Source organism: Tarenaya hassleriana, unplaced genomic scaffold, assembly GCF_000463585.1.
Source record: "Tarenaya hassleriana unplaced genomic scaffold, ASM46358v1 Cleome7, whole genome shotgun sequence".
In the NCBI taxonomy this organism is placed as follows: domain Eukaryota; kingdom Viridiplantae; phylum Streptophyta; class Magnoliopsida; order Brassicales; family Cleomaceae; genus Tarenaya; species Tarenaya hassleriana.
The window spans coordinates 2,201,109-2,219,733 of NW_010969548.1; the positions used below are offsets into that span (position 1 = coordinate 2,201,109).

At 35.8% G+C, this 18,625-nt stretch overlaps 7 protein-coding genes across 11 annotated transcripts in view; 5 read left to right on the plus strand and 2 right to left on the minus strand.

The window, feature by feature from the left end:
- The window catches only part of LOC104800845 (serine/threonine-protein kinase CTR1), an 8,011-nt gene extending 6,802 nt beyond the window's left edge, over positions 1-1,209 (plus strand). For 3 of the 4 annotated variants that reach the window (XM_019201003.1, XM_010523799.2, XM_010523801.2), the window contains 3 exons: positions 155-443; positions 569-641; positions 751-1,209. In XM_019201003.1, the coding sequence (XP_019056548.1) occupies positions 155-443; positions 569-641; positions 751-833 (445 nt within the window). In that variant the 3' untranslated portion in view covers positions 834-1,209. The remainder of the gene's footprint in view (positions 1-154; positions 444-568; positions 642-750) is intronic. The other variant, XM_010523798.2, reaches the window with a different exon arrangement.
- Positions 1,210-1,377: 168 nt separating this feature from the next.
- On the plus strand, positions 1,378-1,772 carry LOC104800844 (oxysterol-binding protein-related protein 1B). The gene has a single exon (XM_019201004.1). The coding sequence runs from the start codon at positions 1,399-1,401 to the stop codon at positions 1,648-1,650; it is 252 nt and encodes an 83-aa protein (XP_019056549.1). The 5' UTR covers positions 1,378-1,398; the 3' UTR covers positions 1,651-1,772.
- An 80-nt stretch (positions 1,773-1,852) lies between these two features.
- On the minus strand, positions 1,853-4,634 carry LOC104800846. 2 transcript variants are annotated; one of them, XR_769816.2, is made up of 10 exons: positions 4,234-4,634; positions 3,953-4,002; positions 3,759-3,837; positions 3,579-3,674; positions 3,352-3,432; positions 2,828-2,919; positions 2,588-2,680; positions 2,433-2,501; positions 2,128-2,332; positions 1,853-1,965 (listed from the first exon to the last, which is right to left on the minus strand). XR_769816.2 is itself a non-coding variant. In XM_010523802.2 (9 exons), the coding sequence occupies exons 1-9, from the start codon at positions 4,561-4,563 to the stop codon at positions 2,200-2,202; spliced, it is 1,023 nt and encodes a 340-aa protein (XP_010522104.1). In that variant the 5' UTR covers positions 4,564-4,634; the 3' UTR covers positions 1,974-2,199. The 2 variants fall into 2 exon arrangements, 1 of the variants encoding a protein (XP_010522104.1); XM_010523802.2 differs by lacking the exon at positions 1,853-1,965 and having other exon boundaries at positions 1,974-2,332.
- A 710-nt stretch (positions 4,635-5,344) lies between these two features.
- On the plus strand, positions 5,345-5,981 carry LOC104800847 (DUF724 domain-containing protein 2). The gene has a single exon (XM_010523803.1). The coding sequence runs from the start codon at positions 5,435-5,437 to the stop codon at positions 5,858-5,860; it is 426 nt and encodes a 141-aa protein (XP_010522105.1). The 5' UTR covers positions 5,345-5,434; the 3' UTR covers positions 5,861-5,981.
- Positions 5,982-8,103: 2,122 nt separating this feature from the next.
- On the plus strand, positions 8,104-9,007 carry LOC104800848 (heavy metal-associated isoprenylated plant protein 20). The gene is made up of 3 exons (XM_010523804.2): positions 8,104-8,183; positions 8,297-8,372; positions 8,508-9,007. The coding sequence occupies exons 1-3, from the start codon at positions 8,178-8,180 to the stop codon at positions 8,864-8,866; spliced, it is 441 nt and encodes a 146-aa protein (XP_010522106.1). The 5' UTR covers positions 8,104-8,177; the 3' UTR covers positions 8,867-9,007.
- Positions 9,008-9,592: 585 nt separating this feature from the next.
- Positions 9,593-10,385, plus strand: LOC104800849 (mavicyanin). The gene has a single exon (XM_010523805.1). The coding sequence runs from the start codon at positions 9,746-9,748 to the stop codon at positions 10,304-10,306; it is 561 nt and encodes a 186-aa protein (XP_010522107.1). The 5' UTR covers positions 9,593-9,745; the 3' UTR covers positions 10,307-10,385.
- Positions 10,386-10,487: 102 nt separating this feature from the next.
- Positions 10,488-14,966, minus strand: LOC104800850 (acyl-coenzyme A oxidase 3, peroxisomal). The gene is made up of 13 exons (XM_010523806.1): positions 14,391-14,966; positions 13,660-13,777; positions 13,446-13,553; positions 13,109-13,281; positions 12,929-13,028; positions 12,738-12,812; positions 12,489-12,619; positions 12,151-12,286; positions 11,693-11,812; positions 11,472-11,618; positions 11,283-11,387; positions 11,071-11,172; positions 10,488-10,892 (listed from the first exon to the last, which is right to left on the minus strand). The coding sequence occupies exons 1-13, from the start codon at positions 14,861-14,863 to the stop codon at positions 10,638-10,640; spliced, it is 2,043 nt and encodes a 680-aa protein (XP_010522108.1). The 5' UTR covers positions 14,864-14,966; the 3' UTR covers positions 10,488-10,637.
- Between the last annotated feature and the right edge of the window lie 3,659 nt (positions 14,967-18,625).

The following is an 18,625-nucleotide window of genomic DNA, read 5'->3' on the forward strand; positions in this document are numbered from 1 at the left end:
TCTTTCCCTTTGTCTCTAAGTTCAGCTTCTATTGCTTGTTTACTTAAGAAACAGAAATCAAACTATTTGATTCGTTACCACTCTAGACCGGTGCTCTAAAAAGCACTCTACGTTCATCTTTGTCTATTTCAAAACTTTACGGTGGATGATGAAGGGGCTTGATGTGCATACACCGGATGAAGATTGTTCACCGCGACCTAAAGAGTGCCAACTGCCTTGTGGACAAACATTGGACTGTCAAGATCTGTGATTTTGGGCTGTCAAGGATAATGACAGAGGATAGCGTGAAGGATTCCTCATCTGCTGGAACACCAGAGTGGATGGCTCCTGAACTTATTCGTAACGAACCATTTACAGAGAAATGTGACATCTTTAGCCTGGGGGTCATAATGTGGGAGCTTTCTACATTAAGTAAACCATGGGAAGGAGTTCCCCCAGAGAAGGTACGCCAGACTGTGACGTCTCTTATGTATGTATGTTTCATTTACTCTCCTTTCTAGGGGCTGAAATGCTTAATTTTGTCAGAATTTGTTTCGTGGATTTTTTGTTTTGTTTTTGGTTTGTCAAGGTGATTTATGCTGTTGCGAATGAAAGGTCACGGTTGGAGATTCCTGAAGGTCCACTCAGCAAGCTTATCGCAGGTTTTTCTTTCGTAGTTTTTTTTTGTGTGTGTGTTTGGTTATTCATACTATGTATTATGTTTGGAGTTTGATGGAGTTAAAAAGCTTTTCTATGTCCTCCGTATGCAAGATTGTTGGGCGGAACCAGAGGAACGGCCAAGCTGTGAGGAGATACTTTCACGCTTACTTGACTGCGAGTACACGCTGTGTTAGCCAGAGGATCCATTTCATGTGTACAGAGAAATGGCAGCAGGTATTACAAAAACAAGCCCTCGGCTGCCTTTTTATTGTTATTGTTATCGGAACCATCAAAATCAAGTTTTACAATGTGGAAGAGTTAGATTCTCGGTATTTGGTTATATATATATATAGGAGTTTGGAGATGTTTTTCAGCTCAAAAGAACTCCGGTCCTTTTGCCTCCATAACTCTCTCTTTGGTCTTTACCCGAGTCTTTGCATTTCTTTCGAAATCCCACGAGTGAAGGGGGGAAGAAGGCTTTTTTTGTTTGTCTGTTGAACAATTTTCATTTGCAGTTCTTTACGGTCATAAATGATAAAACGGAAATCTTGTTTGTCGCTTTGGAAATTACATGAAAGTAGTTCATTCAGGTTTGTGGATGTTGTCTGCATGACTGTAACAACATCCCTCACGCAAAATGGAACCAAATGTTCATTCACTTGTCCATTTGCATGCATGGTTCCTCGACTACCCCATGACTCTTCCCCTTTATAAATCATACCTAACTAATAGAAAACAAGCGAAGCACACTCGACATAAATGGAAGCGAGGGTCGTATCTCAAGCCGCATGCGGTAACGACAAGGTCGTCAAGATCGTTGTTTCGAGTCGGAAAGCATTGGCCAAATACAAACCCGAGAGAGACGAGACGACAGTCGTGGTGGCCGATGACGTCTGCTCCGACAAGGACATGGACGAGATCAAGACTTACTGCGACCAGTTGGGTTATGAATACGAAGGTCGCCTTAACGAAGAGTATGAACAGGGCAACGTAGGCCCCGGTTTGGTCTGAACTCTGATTAGCTTCGATATGAAATCTTGATTTTCAACTTAACCAAAGTCGGAATGGCTTTCTTTTTATATTTATTCATTTGGGTTTGTGTTAGAACTAGCTCGTTTTATAGCATGTTGTTCTAGTTCCTGCGAATCATGCTTACCGCCAACGTCATTTTCTTAATTTGAAATCTCATGAATATCAACTTGACCGATTCCAAAGCCAAAAAGATTTAATTTTTCACCAAATGATTAGTCACATTACTTTTTTTATTGTAACAAATGAGAATATATTGCAGAATGCTTACAAAGTGAAGAACCAGATACCACTAACCTGTACAGTAAATGGAACTCCCATTAGCCAAAACAGGTGTTAATATTAGCAAACTCTCGTTATGTTCCAACATGAAACTTAATTACCTGCTCTCATACTGCCTTGAGAGTAAACACAGAAATAGACGAAAATGATGATGATGATGATGATGATGATGTTTACCTGTTTGGCTGCTGCTTTCATGTGACTGGAATGGTCGGATGTGCCCTCCGAAACCCGAATATCTCTACAGACTTAGGTCTTTCTGCCATCAAAGGTGATCGCCTCTTCTATAGCTTGAAAAAACGTTGCGATTTTGTACGTGAAAAATCCCACCAACATCGGTATCAATTCCAAGTGCATGAATCCGTAGTCAGGAACAAGTATTCTTCATCCACACACACACACACACAAAAACAAAGCATTTTCAACACTTCAGCCAGAGAATATATATGTCAACCGATAAAGTAATGGCAAGAAACGCTTACCCGTTCCATCGATTGTATATCATCACCAACACAACAGGGACAAGTAACCTCGGTTGCCCTGCTGCTCCTCTGTAATAACAATTTTGGTCGAAACAGTGAGTCATCTCTCTAGCTGCATAGACAAAACCGGATAAGATATGGAACAGAACACATACTTGACAAGTCCCTTAGCTCCATCTGCCATGGAATCCACTGTGTTACCAAGCATCCTCATATATACCAACGACCCAATCAGGCCAGCTCCAAAACTGCAGGCAAGGGAACAACCAAAGAAATTCATACACAACAAAAGCAATCATCTGAAGAAAAAAAACAATCGTATTTCTTCTTCTTTTTTCTTTTTTACAGTATGACAGAGTTTGAGACTTTGCATGAGAACCAACCAACCGACCGACCTTGCAGCTATTTCTGGCGTGTATGAAATATAAGCCGATACTAAGCCTACGCCACCTATACCAAGTGTAAGTAGCTGCAGCCTCTTTTTCAACTGCAGAAAGACATTTCAAAGGTAAGAATGAATTGCCTAACAAGTCTTTGGAATGCAGATAAAGACTGCTCTTTTGTAAGACCCCCATTTATAAAAACAAATATACGATAATAGCCCAAAATATGTTATTCGTTTATTTGGAAGAATAATGGTAAACATTTTTTAGGCTCTATACAATTAGGCTTATCAATACGTTACTAGAACAATAGAATTGCCACAGAAACCTACTTTTGAAATGAATCTATCAAGCCCATATTCCAAGTTCAAAAACACGAAAAAGAAAAAAGTGCATAACCCTGGAATGTCATAACAATACGCAGTATGCTAAAATTACAAATATCCGTATATAAATATACAGACGGTTTACATATAAGAGTTAAAAATCAAGTAACACAGAAGATATTTCATGTGGTGAATTCAGAAGTAAGACACCTTAAAGTATTGCTCTCTTGACTGAGCAGCCAAGACTTCTGGATCACCACGCGGCTGCCTCAGTTCCCTAAACATCACCTCCTGTAGTCCAAAAATCAATTCAGAAAACAAGAAATCAAGAGCTTAATTACCAAATTTTCCTGCTCACTGGGAGAGACTAAATGAAACTAGTGAAATCCAATAAGGAACAATTCGCAAACTATTGCAGCAATAGAGAGATAATTTACACTGCCGCCTGTAGCAGCCTTGGTGGCTTTATCCCATTTCTCTTGTTCACGGCGTGTCGGCACCATTTTCCATCTGCGAGACATGCTGCCAGTGTTCTGATGACAAATTCTTGTCAGTCGCCATAAGAGAGAACTCGAGATTAATCAACTAGGACATTGGGTTGGCAGGTAGTTTCTTACTGAGACAGTAGAGGTGTCAAGATTTTCTGAGACATGTTTGGAAGGCGCTACAAGCTCTTTGCTCAAATCAACATCCATACTGTTAAACACAAAAGCAAAGAAAGACCCATTTGCATATTATAGTAATGGAGTCAAGAACTCAGTCGCAAAGAAGATTATTTGACCAGCTTTTTAGGAGCAAGAAAGAGCAAAACCTGTCAAGGCTCATAACTCTACTCAAGCTCAGAAACCCAGACGATTCTTCCTGTCCACACGCAGAACATAATTAGTGTCTCTGAGACACGGACCAGAGGGTTTTAGAACAACCAAACATTCGAATTCCAGTATCATCTACGATCTCGAAAGTGTGAATCAGAATGATAACTTCCAAATAAACTATGCCAAAAACCAGCCTTTGCGCCATTTTTCATCTCATTTGCAAGGAAATAAAGAGACCCAGACGAGAGAAATGTCAGAGGAAGACAAAGAAAATGACCTTAACCGGGTATGGGTCGAGAGAAGAATCGTCAGGGTCCTCGATCAATCTCTTCATACGATCCATGAAATCTTTGTTCCAGATGAAATCCTTGGAAGTTATGGGGTCCTCTCCTTCTCCTCCCCAGTACTTCCTGAGCTTCGTGGTGGTCGGAGGACCACCATACTCTCCGGGAGCGACGCCGGTGGACCATTTCATCGGCTTCTTATTCGGTAGAACGATTTTGGTGGGTCTAGGGTTTTGCAGAGACGGATTCGATGGAGTGGGTGATGGGTCCTGAGAGATCGGTGGCGTGGTTGACGTGGCCGATATGTAGCTGAGAACCGCCATGGATGAGTATCTTGTGGAGGTGATGACGAAGAAAGTAAAGCTGTGGACTTCAACTGAAAATCACAGAACGAATTTATTATTATTATTAATTTTGACAAAATTATTGGGAAACCTAAAAAAATGGAAAAAGGAAATATCTGAGTGATGGTTGACGAGTGTATCCGTCCCACGTCGTTCTCCTCATAAGTTTGAAGCAATTACGGTAAACCCCCAAATGTTTCACTATTTTCTATATTTGACCCCTTATATTTTCCTAATGTCATAAAAAATCCCCAAAAAAATCTATTTGGAATCATATAGAAAGCCATTCATATATAGCAGGTTAAAGGCTCTATGAAGATACATCAAGATTAGTATATCATATGATTATTATATAATGACCCATTTTGACTTTTAATGTGATATTATTAGACATTTAATAAAACTGTATAAGCTATTTAGTGGGATTAAATTTACATTTGTGTAAAAAAAAGTAGCCGAGAAAAAACATGATAAATCTTAATTACAACCTAAATAGTATAATAACCTTTTTTTTTAATCAAAGTAATATTCCCATTCCATGATACATTGATCAAGCTCAAATGGAAATAAAAGTCTCAGAATTGACAAATTTCACATAAATACCAAGTTTCCATTTTTTTTTACAAAAATAAACACATTTCTCATTTTGAAATTAACAAATCTTGAAAAGAGGAGGGAAGAATATGAAAAATCCGTAGAAAAAGAAAATAGGAAATAAAGAATCCAACAGGCCCTATAAAAGAACCCGTACCCTCTCCGACCATCTTTGTATTTTCCACAGGAAAAAAAAAACAAACCAAGAACACAGGAAAAACTGCAGATTCTGTCGGAAAATCAGATTTGATCGACAATGGAGTTTGTGAGAGGCGACCACGTGGAAGTCTGCAGCCGGGAAGAAGGGTTCCTCGGCTCATACTTCGCCGCCACCGTCGTGGAAAGGCTCGCCGGCGGAAAATTCTACAAGGTGAAGTACAAGAACCTGGTGACGGAAGAGGACGAGTTTCAGCCGTTGATGGAGACGATCTCCGCCGCCGAGATCCGGCCGTCGCCGCCGAGATACATCCCCGTCGTGTTCCGCCGCCGTGACGCCGTCGACGCCTTCGACAACGATGGTTGGTGGGTCGGAGAGGTCACCGGTCGGAAAGATAACTTGTTCTCTGTCTATTTCCGTACGACGGGCGACGAGATCGAGTACCCGTTTAACCGCCTCAGGGCACACGTTGACTGGGTCAACGGTCAATGGGTTTCTCCTCCTTCTAGTAGTAGAGGTTTGTAGGAAAAAAAAATCTTCTTTTTTTTTGTGGATGCAAGTTTTTTCTTTGTTTGAGACGTTACGTGAATTCCAAGAAACTATAAAATCACTCATATAGAGCTGTTTTCTAATAGATTAATTTCGACGGTCCATACTCCGTAATCGTGGACGATAAATTAAACATCATGCCATTTAGATTACGTCTTTATGTTTCTCTTTGGGTATCTTCCGATTCTAAGCATCCCTATTTCTATTATTGAAACGTAAGAAATCCATAAGGTTTTTAGCATATGGTTAAAGTTTAGAACATTAACCTTTACTTTAAAAAAAAATATATATGTGTAAATAATTCGGATCCATAGGTCCAATGTGCAATCATATAAAGAATAATAGGCCCAGACGAGGCCCAAATATATATCAAACTAATTTTTCGGACCCAACTTAGCACATTTGCGTCACAAGATTATATAAATATGTATTTAAATTAGTCGGTCCAAACGTAACCAAAATTTACAAGTAGAATAACATTTATTCTCTTTTTGATAAATTTTCCTCGCATCATCAATTATTGAGTTTGATCGTAGTTTTTTTAAAATCAATAACTTCAAAGTTTTAGTAATGTTTTCCTATGGATTGGATTATATGAATGTTTACGAAATAACAATTTTAATAACTGTTTGAACATAATGCAAATACCTACAGAAGATGATTTCAAATCCATATATTCAAAATGTGTAGATTTTTTTTGTATGGAAATACGGTTTAAATTATCTTTATTAATAAAATTTTATCATTAACTTTCTAATCTTCAAATCATATACATTAACGTTTCTATATTCAATTTATAAGACGTGTATAAATACATTACCTCATTTGATTCAAAGCAGTAGGGCTGGACATTTAAGCCCGTTACTCGTGGATACACGGATATCCGGTCTCGTCGATATCCAAAAAACGGATACTCGACATCTAACGAAGACAAAAACGAATATTAAAAAGTGGAATACCCGTCATACGGGTTCGGATTTCATATATTGAAAATAATGGGCATCCGCGGATACCCGTGTATATATTAAATTATAAAATTATTTTTATATTCTTAAAATAATTACCAAAATACTTAGATTATTTCTACTTTCTTTCAGGATTATATATTGGATTTTCAAGTTTTCGTGAATTCAACTTCAAATCATTATGTATTTTGGAAAAAAAAAATTCTAGGATTCTATGCATATTGTTATATTTTAAGAATTTTAATGTGTTTTTGGACTAAGTATATTTCTGTTGACTATTTGGTTTAATTTTATATTGGTTAATGTTTTATATATGGATATGAGTACTCATGGATACCCGTCTTTTAGTTATGGGTATTCGTTGGGCGAATATCCGGATGTTGTGAGATAGATACAGAGACAGTATTCCTCTAAAACCTGCGAAGACGAAAACGAAAACGACGACGAATAACTCCAAAAACGCGGGTATCCGACCCATGGCTAGCCCTACGATCACTAATCTATTTTTGTGGTACGAGATCATCGGATAAACCGAACCGGAAAATATGAAAACTGTGAACCGGTTCGGTTTGGGCATTGAATGAAACGATAATGGTCGGCCAAAAGGGACAAGATCCGCCAGTGTCGCCCATAGTGCAAATGACCCATGCTTTGCTCCGAAGCTGCATGATGACATCCCCAAAGTCAACTCTGCTCCCCCATCACTCCACCAAAAGTCAACGCCATCATCTATAATATTTTCTTAAGGTTGTAATATATTAATTTAAATAATTTTGATGCAAAGCTAATATCAGTTCACAACATCTGCAATTAGCTTACAATAATTTAATTAGGAAACAAAGGATCGAAAGTGTATCAAATTCGAGTTAGTAGTAGAAATAGATGATTTATATTTTTAAAAATGTATTATCAACGAATGATTCAGACTAAAAAAAAAGATATACTGTATCTTAAGATATAATTTTTTATATATAAAGAAAAAATATAAAGTTTATTTTAAAAAATATCTCGAAACTGGAGTTAATTACCATTATGGATGCCCACACTAAGCCACCTCTCTTCCCAACTCATAGTCTGACAGTTTAAAGAAAAAGTCGGTGCAAAATAATAACTTAATAATAGCGAAATTCCCAATTATTTAATTATAATTTTAAAAGAAAGAAATAATTTTCTAGTCAAATAAATTTGAATGAAAGGGACCCTATATATATATATATAGATATTCTCACATTTCACATTTCATAAGTTCATACATTCATTCATATTCTCGGATTAGCCTCAAATTGATCAAAGTTATTATCAAATCATCAGAGAAAGAAAAAATCAAGATGACGGTAAGAAACCTAATCTCTTTAACACTTCATTTAAAAAAACAATGTTCTATGATTATGTGAATTTGATGTTTGATCTATGAATATTAACATATATTTTTTTTTTCTAATTTCAGATTATTGAGATGAGAGTGCATATGGACTGTGCCGGATGCGAGAGCAGGGTTAGACATGCCCTTAAGAAACTCCGAGGTATACACACATACATATATATATATATATATATATATATATATATATATATATATATGTGTGTGAGATGATGCAAAGAATTCAAACATTGTGTATGTATGATGCATATATACGTGTATATATATGAATATATAGGTGTAGACGATGTGGAGATAGACATGATGCAGCAGAAAGTGACGGTGACGGGGTACGCCGATCAGAAGAAGGTTCTAAAGACGGTCCGGAAAACGGGAAGAAGGGCGGAGCTGTGGCAGCTTCCGTACAACCCCGACCACAACTCCTTGGCCGGCGGCTACTACTACGACCCTCACGGCTGCAACGGCCCTGTTAACCACATCGCACCGGTCCCGACATCATCGTACAACTATCACAAGCACGGTTACGACAGCAGCGATCACGCCTATTATCGCCACCCTGTCCACGCCTCCATCTTCAGCCACCAAACCGGTTCTAAGTTTAGTGATGAAAACCCTCATGCTTGTGCTATCATGTGATCGAATTATCGTTTCCTTTTTTTTTTTTTACTGCTATGCGCTAATGTTTTACGATGCTTTCGTTTCTATATATAGTAAATGAGTTAATGGGTATAAATTGTATTATATATATATATATTTAATTAATAATGTTTTTGTATATCTTTCTGGCATGTTTTGTTTAGTCATTTCATATTTGGAACGACTCGCTTACAGAAAATGCAGCCAATATAGTCATTAATTATGGATTTTTGAGTGGTTTTTCTCCGGGGAGAGTGATGAATCATCATTAATTATAAATTGTGATGTATTTTTTAGATAAATTAATAAAAAATTATAGCTTTTCAGAATTTATTATAAATATTTAGATTTTATTATTGCCGGTTGATAATTTAGATATTTATTTTTTAAGATTTTTTTTTGCATATTTTTTAACTGAAAATCTATTTAGATATGTGTGAAATTGAGGTTTTAGATGAATCTTTTAAGAAGTTAGAAAATCTTTTAGGATTTTTTCCCCAAATTTTGGATTTAATTCGGATACGTTACTCCAAATTTGGACGAGCTTATCTATAAAAATACGCGCCAAAACAATAAAGGAAAAAACAAAAAAGGAAAGCTCGTATTTTGTATAGGAAAAGGAAAATATCTCAAAAATAATATCTAAATTAAGATGCAATTTGATTCAAAGATCACTTAAGGAATTTGCATATAACAAGATCCAAGAATAGTTCTTGACAGCCAAATCCTACAAGGGGATGAATAATGTGCAACCAAATCTCTCTCTATATATACACAGCCGCGGCCATGATGCCATCAACCTCCAAAAAAATAAAATCCAATCTTCTTCCCAGTTTCCTTTTTTCCCCCACCTGTCAGTGAAACCATCGATCGACATTAATGGCGATAACGAGAAAAACAATGTTAGGTTTCTTGCTGGTCACGGCAATGCTATTAGGAGGCGCCATTGGAGCGGTCCACAAGGTCGGCGACTCGAAAGGATGGACCACCATTGGAGGAGTCGACTACGCCAAATGGGCATCGTCCAAGACGTTCCAAGCCGGCGACGCTCTCGATTTCCAGTACAACAAGGACTACCATGACGTGACAGAGGTCACTCTCCAAGATTTCCAGTCCTGCAATGTCTCGTCTCCGGCTATGGCGGTGTACAAAACGGGATCGGACATGGTGAACTTGACGAGAGAAGGGCACTACTACTTCATATGTGGGGTGCCTGGCCATTGCCAGGTTGGTCAGAAGCTCGAAATCCTCGTCCAGCCTTCTGGTTCATTGCCTCCGGTCTCGGTCCCGACCATGCAGCCGGTTCCCTCCCCGACCAACGCCTCTACCCCGCCTGCCATTGAATCTCCACCCAACGCTGCTGCTTCTGGTTCCAGTTTTTGGATCGGCTCTACCCTTCTCGCTTTCTCTGTGGCTGCTGGATTCGCCCCTTTGATTTAGTTTTTTTTTGTCTTTTTATGGGTTTGGATCTGAATTTGTTGTCTGGTATGACCTCTCTGTCTTTTTCGGTTCTTGTTCAGTTGCTTTCTTTTGGTTGGATTCTTGAGGTTTCTCTGTTACTTGTGTCAGATTAATACTCAAATTTCGGTCGTTAATTTGCTTACCACAACTACACCAGATATATATATCGCTTTATTGTCTATAATTTAATTATAAAGATATTCACTTACAACCACCCCAACGGTTGCAATAATTTCAACCGTCCAACAGCAAATCTCTGTGGTAAGTTTCAGACAATCCCTTTATTACAAATACGAGAGAGAGAGAGAGATTAGTGATGATGAAGAGCAGAGGGCCAAGCATTGGCTTCGACCCAGTTGAAAGCGATGGGGCTCAGGAAAGAGTCGGGGAATCCAAAGGAGGTGACGAGAGAGAGAGCGTGAGGCCTCATCTCTCCACACAGCTTCGACACTTCTCTCCTCACTGCTCCGATGCCATCCGTTGACAGATACTCATATCTCAGAAACGATGCATCTTCCTCTATGCAGATGAGGCCATACATCGCTCTCACCATTCCCAAAACGTCCTGTTATCATATGATACGTAAACTTATAATCTTTCACTTTCGTGGAACAGTAATCATATGGTAGAATTTGTGCTACTTCCTGCCTGTGATCCTAAACTAGAAAAATGCCCTATGGGTGTGGTTGGATCTGTAAAAGTTCAAGACTTGATGAAAGAAAGTGATCACACTCGGTACTTACTTTTACTGAACCAGCAGGAAGCTTGGCCTCAGCCTCCAAAATGGTTTGGAGTATGGCTTTTTCCGCAAAAGCCCGACCAAGGTCTTCAGCCAGCTGATGATTCTGTTAAACACGGAAAAGAACGGGACAAAGAAAACAATATAAGAGTATCTCTTTTATTAGATCTTCTAAGAAAACAGTAAAGTTTACGCTGCGAGAGAAGAAACTCTGACCTGCATGAAGGAGTACTCTCTACTTTCTCCCTTCCCTTGATGCTGCGAGACTTCAGCGGAAAATCGTTCTAGCAGATCTCGCTCTCTTAAACAGAAAACATTTGTCTAGTACGGACAAAAGACACAATATGTTTAACAAAACTTTTTGTTCATCTGAACGGAAAGTACATCTATGACAAGGTGTATGACCTGGAACTGGCTGCATCTGAGGGTAGAAGATGTGAGTTGAGATGGCAGGACCGGACGAGGACTATTCATGTGCTCCAACCCTAATCCTTTGAAAGGTTTGTTCCTTTTCTTACAAGACACGTATTCGCTGAAAAGTGCCTTGCTCACCTAAGTATCACGAAAGAACTAATGAATCACTTTTACACCATCAATTATACCGAGAGTTTTGCACCCTATCTTACCTGCTGCATCAACACATTATTGTCACCCTCAAACGTAGTCTGCACATCGAATTCACCTTTCAGAATACCCACAAGGTTTTCTGTTTTCAGACCTTGCCCTCCACAAGCTTCACGGCATTCCATTGCCGGTTGATAATTTAGATATTTATTTTTTAAGATTTTTTTTTGCATATTTTTTAACTGAAAATCTATTTAGATATGTGTGAAATTGAGGTTTTAGATGAATCTTTTAAGAAGTTAGAAAATCTTTTAGGATTTTTTCCCCAAATTTTGGATTTAATTCGGATACGTTACTCCAAATTTGGACGAGCTTATCTATAAAAATACGCGCCAAAACAATAAAGGAAAAAACAAAAAAGGAAAGCTCGTATTTTGTATAGGAAAAGGAAAATATCTCAAAAATAATATCTAAATTAAGATGAATCAAGAAACAACCCATATAATATGCCCGTTCCTACCTGAAGTGTTCGCATATTGTGCCAGGTGAGAGTGGCTTTGAACCCACTCGAAACAACATGGATGATTTTGTTGGTCTCAGGTGTCCTCTTCACATAAATCATCTTCAAGTAATTTGCAGCGAAGCTCATTGCATATCTAGATACAGTAAGAGAGAGTAAGGTATAAAATTAGTTTCTTGTTGTCTACATGTATCGAGAATTTGGCCACAGATGTTTTGTTTGAGCCTCTCTTCCCCTTTTAGACATAGAAACAGGGGAACCGAACAACAATACTAGAGCTATTATCGGGACCGTCACAGTTCTCAAAGCAAAAACATAACGATGGTTAAGAACCTTACGTCTTAGCCAGAAGAGGCAGTAGTCGCCTTTGATGGCTTGGGTAATCAAGCAGGAGAACTTCAGGCTCATTTGCTGCAATGGAGAAGGCTCTCCTAGATAACGAGTACCTTATTGCAATAGCTAAAGCCATCTGCCATTACAAGTAAGAAGCTTGATAAACACCACTTGATCCTCAAATATCCAGGTTCATATCTCATGAACATCAATTTATTTAAGGAGATGAAGATTAGATCACTGAAATTCATTACCTTAGCTGAATAAACTGCACTTGCTGAAATTGTGACACGGCCTGAGGTCAAAGGAGCCATGAATGCTGCAAACCGCTGAAATGAGAATGGGAAATATTGTCTCAGTGGCTCGAGGGAAAAAAAAAGGACGAAAATTACACCCAAGTTTTGTCAGACCAATGGTCCAGAGTGAGAATGTGCAACAACTTTACCTGATCAGGGTCCTTTATTGCGCTAACATACTGTCCATCCGGTGAGACATCGGCAACTGAGTTCAATAAATTCTCTCTTGGAACTTTGAGATTGTCAAACCTAGAACCACAGTAGAATACTGCATGAAGCAAACCTTTTAGGTTAAGGAAAACACTATATCATGGAGATGTGGAAATCACCATATGCGGCCATTGTCTACTCCATTTAGACCAATTTTGTGTCCACAATCAGCTATGCGTATGTTTGGACATACATTGCCATCTTGGTCCCTGATTTGGGCGATAAAAGCATGGACACCCTGATTGGTTCCGTTTATATCAAGCTGTGAAAACACAATTGTATGTGTTGCATGCTAAAACAACAACAACAACAAAGTCAGTATATGATAAATATAAGTACTATGACATTGACAGGATAGCATTCCAAAAAAAAAAATCAGTAAGTAAATTATAACAGATAGAAGGATATCGAGAGACATTCAGGATAATTGGGATGTTAAAACGAAAGAGCTCTTACATTAGCTGCCCCACCGATCCAATACTTCTGAGCAGATTCACAAGGAGTGTTTATGATAAACTCTCCAGTTCTTGGGTCATAAGTAGTCACTGTTTCAATTCCTCGCACCTAAAACCGTTTAATCAAAAGAAAGAACATTAACTCAATGCGGATACAAAAGATCACCAGCACAAGTAGTTAGCCTTTGGGGGAAAAAGAGAATTGATAACCCTACATTACTTCCATGACCCAACTCAGTCATTGCAAAGCAACCCTTCACAACATAATCTTCAGTGTCCTTCAGCCACTTTTCGTGGTGGCGTCTTGTGCCAAAAAACTGAATAGCACCAGCCCTGAATATTAAAAACAGTAAAACTTATGAGAATGAAAAATAAAGCTGTACCTTAACGGCATACCAGAACGCGAGATGTACTAAAACTAAAGGGTATTCAGATCCGCAAAACCATATGCCAACACTCCTTTATCTTATATTTCATATCACAAGAAGAACATGTTGAAACTAAAACAATAATAAAGTGAATCGGGTACGTAAATTTGCGATGCCAGACTAGTCTTCCTATACGGCTGTCTCACAAAAAGTTAGCACCAACAATGTGCAGGTCAACTCTGTTGTAGACAATCGGTTCTAATGTGCAAGTAAAGTCCCCCAAGCCACATGTTCATTCGATAATATTCGAGAAAACGACCTCTTAAGGAGCAGAGCACCCTTTCATGATAATTCCATAGTTCCTCAATCAAATTCCCCATTAGAATCATAGGCAAAAACAACAGAAAACGATGAAATCATAGTCCTTTGCAGAACACATACAAACAGATGTCCATATTAACTCGCAAGCGAAACACTTTCAGGAAACTGATCATAGCCCACGTCAGGAAACAACCATATGTATACACACGCGCGCGTTGGCACATGTGAATGAATATGCACATGAATTGGAAACATACCACAAGAAGAAATGAACGCCGATTTTAATGGCGAGAGAGTGATCGAAAATCCCGCAAATTTCAAGGAGAGAGAACTTCTTGAGCTCGGCTTCGGCACCCGTCTTTGTCAACCAGCCCTGGAAAACCCCTTTCTCCAACAAGTACCAAATCCGTCGCATCGTTATCTCCCTCTGCTGCTCCATCGTCTGGTTGTAATCCGGAGACACGAAGATCTTCCCGCCTCTCTCCCTCCGATTGAACAAATTGCTCTGAATCATTAGCCCATACAGCCAATCCCTGTCCTCGACGTTGTGTCCATCAAGCAATTTCCTCATCTCCTTGATGTCGAAGCCATAACTCTCGTTGAGCTGGGGAGGAGAGTACTGCAAACATACCTCCGGAGAAAGAGATGAATTTGACGCCGGAGAAGGCGACCGGAGTATGTGATTGGTGAGAATTTGAGTTCGTCGAAGAGCGCGGCTTTGATCCGACATTTTCTGGTCTGAGGATTAGGGATTCAGACGAGAGATTTACCCAAAATTTTGCAGACAGAGATGGGAGAGGAAGGGGGATTCAATTAATTTAACAGACACGGAAGAAGGGGAAGAAGAAGGTTTGACACGTATCCCTCCTATTAAAAAATATAAGTTCATTTAAAAGAAGTCAATATATCATTAATGCATACATTGATATACGCACATATGTTCATAGTCATTTTGCATTTATTAAGTAGATTATTTGTTTTGTCAAAAGATGGACAACGTTTTCTTCGATAGATATTTAATATATTAAATTATATTAATTACTCCCTCTATTTCAAAATATTTATAGTTTTAGGTTATTTTTCATTTTTGTATATATATATATATATCATTCATATAATATAACCAGATGTATGTATTCGTGATATTCTATATTTTTAAAATGTAAAATATAATGTCTACATGTTTTTTTCCTATATAAAAACATGCTCTTCACCAAGGTATTTTGGGTTTTGAAATTCAATACAACAGAACATCTCTATGGATGATCTCCTTTATACTCATAATTCTAAAGAAGAAAATGGTTATGGGTTGTCTTACTGAGAAATCCAAAACCGGTGATTGGGTCTTTACCGCTCTCATTCTCGGTTCATCTCCTAGACATCTCTACTATAATACATATATATATATATATATATATAGTATTGTTTATGTTTAATTATAATCTTCAACTTAGGATCAACACTCATCTCCATATACATATTGTATGGTCATATATATTATATAGTTTATGCTAATTTAAAAGGACGCGGCATCCCGTTGATTCATATTCGAATATTATTTGTGGAGAGAGTTTCATGGTATTTTCCAAAGTTTTCTTATTTTTCATTTGTCGCAGTTTTTGTATGCTTAAAAACGCGTCTTCAAAGCTAATTTATTTTTCTGGACCCGCAGATTGGAATAATTTGAATGTTTTTTAGGTTTCGGGCTCCAACCGCGCGAGAAACGAGTCTCTAGGGAAAGCAATCACAATATTTGAGAGCCTAGAGTTGTGAGATAATCTATATACTCTACGGTATCTTAAACTTATGAATGTTGATTTGATTGAAATTTGAGCCCTATTGTGCAATTTGCAATATTGCTTTTGATATTTCTTTTCTTTTTATCTTATTCTGGTCATATTCTCTCATTCATGCACCATTATATATATGTATATATGTACGTAAATGTGTATGTACATGCATGTATATAATATATATATATATATGTATATATTTAATTATGTATATATATATATATGTGTATGTATGTATATATAGATATATGTATGTATATATATATATGTACGTGTGTTTATATGTATATATATATATTTTTAACAAAAAAAATGTATGTATATATATATTAATGTGTATACATGCGTAGATATATGTACATATGTATATATATGTATATATTTAAGTGTATGTATGTATATATCTACGTATGTGTGCACATATATATACACATATATGTATATAAATATATATATGTATATATGTATATAAATATATATGTGTGTATATATAAGTGTATATCCCATTACTTTTTTACAATTTTTATGTATTATTATTATTAGGGATAAACCAAAAAAATGATAAACTTTGCACATTACTAAAATTAATTAAATATCATATTTAAAATTCATTATTTAAAACTTCTAACCAGTGGCGCACCTAGAGAAAGTGATGAAAGGAGCAAGAATTTTATATATATGATTTTACCTAAACAATTTTTATTTTAATGGGGACATTTAACGTTTTTTTCTACAATCTTATCAATTTTACAAGTAAAATTGATATTTTTTTTAATTAATTACGGGCATGTGCCTCCACACCATATAAAATGGGTCCGCCACTACTTCTAACTATACAAATCGACTAATAAAAATCAGTAATGGAGAACAACGAAAGGAAGTTATAAAAAGATATTAAAACAAAACACGCTCTGAATTGCAACTACACAAGTGTTATTTTCAACCTTTAGAGCTAAATAATTAATTTTTTTTAATACATATCAACGTCCTTAGATTTGAATTAACAATTGAAATTTATGGGTGTTTTCATTAGTTTTTTTAATTTGAATTACTTAGAACTATAAAATTGATCATATAAGAACGTAAACACAATAATACAAAAACAATCAAAGATTATCCAATACCAAAAATATATAATTACATAACTATATAGAATAAGTACACCAAAAATTAGATATAATCACACAACTTAAATCTATTGATTTAAATATTTGACATAATCAAACAAAACACAATAGATTGTAGGTTAGAATAAAGATTATGCTTAAAAAATTAATTCATTTGATAATTATAAATTATAAATATGTAAAAAATCTAAAATTTGATAAGAAAGGTGGAATATCATAGTAGAAAAATAAGTCACTCTATATAATATGACTTATATAATATGACTCTATATAATATAACAAATAACTTATGAATTTTAAATGAGTCCAATATTAAAATTGTTAATAGTTGATGGTTTACGGGATAATTGTATATATGTCACGTATGAAGAATTAAGTCAACTCTTTCATCATAAGTTCAAAACATGTTTTATAGGATCATATAAAATAAATTGAGATGATAAAAACAATAGAAAATAATTTTAATCAGATATACGTAAAACTAAATGAAAATACCTAACTACATCAGGTTAAAACTCATATATATAAATTAAAAGTGGATTGATTTTATACGGATTCGATGAACAACAAACATAAAATGAGTTTGAACATACTTCAATTGGAATAAAAAAATATCTTCTTATTTATTATTTAATAAACTCGCATCATTTATAGATTAATCAAACTAACTAATATGTCAAATTTGTTACTAAAAAAAACTACCTTGCCTATTATTTGTTCCAAATGGATAAGGTTTATATATATTCATTTGTTTATTTTTACATGTCGAGCAAAATATTGATACGTGTAATAAGCACAAGTTGATACAAATATTTTACATTAGGAACACGTGAATAAAATAAAGATTATAACAGAGAAATATATTTATCAAGTGAATACAAAATACTAAACTCAAAAGGTTAATGAAAGTATAAAATTTAATCATTTTATGTTCGGTCACAAATTTAGAAAAATATGAAAATTTGATTGGGAGAAATGGTACAAATAATCGGTTAATGATATCATTTTAAATCTTTTCATATTCACATTACCTTTAATACGTATTTGTTTTACTAGATTTAAAAGCAATCGGTCTAATCATAAATTATATATAGTTATTTTAAAATATTCTGTCATAAAAAAAATTATAAATATAATTCATCTTCCCAAATAAAATTATTTTCAAAATTGTTATTTTTTGTTAATATTCAAAATATAATTTTTTTCTGCTATTTATTATTTGAAAATTGATAATCTTTTATTTTTTCCACAAAAGAATATAAATTTATAAAAAAAAATTAGAAAATTTATAGAAAAAATATATTTACTTAAAAATATCATATAAATATATAAATTTTTCATAAATATTATTAGAATTTAATAAATAATTTTTCTATTAATGTTTCAAGTAAACTTATGAATCTTAAATGAATCCAACGCAAAAACGGTTAAGATTTTGATGGATAATTTGAAATGTCAATTTGGTGAAATAAGAGTTATCTATATGTCATTGGGTTTTTGCTGTGAAAGTATTTAACAAACTTATCGGATCGGATCTTGACAATGATATATGTATCACGTATGAAGAACTAC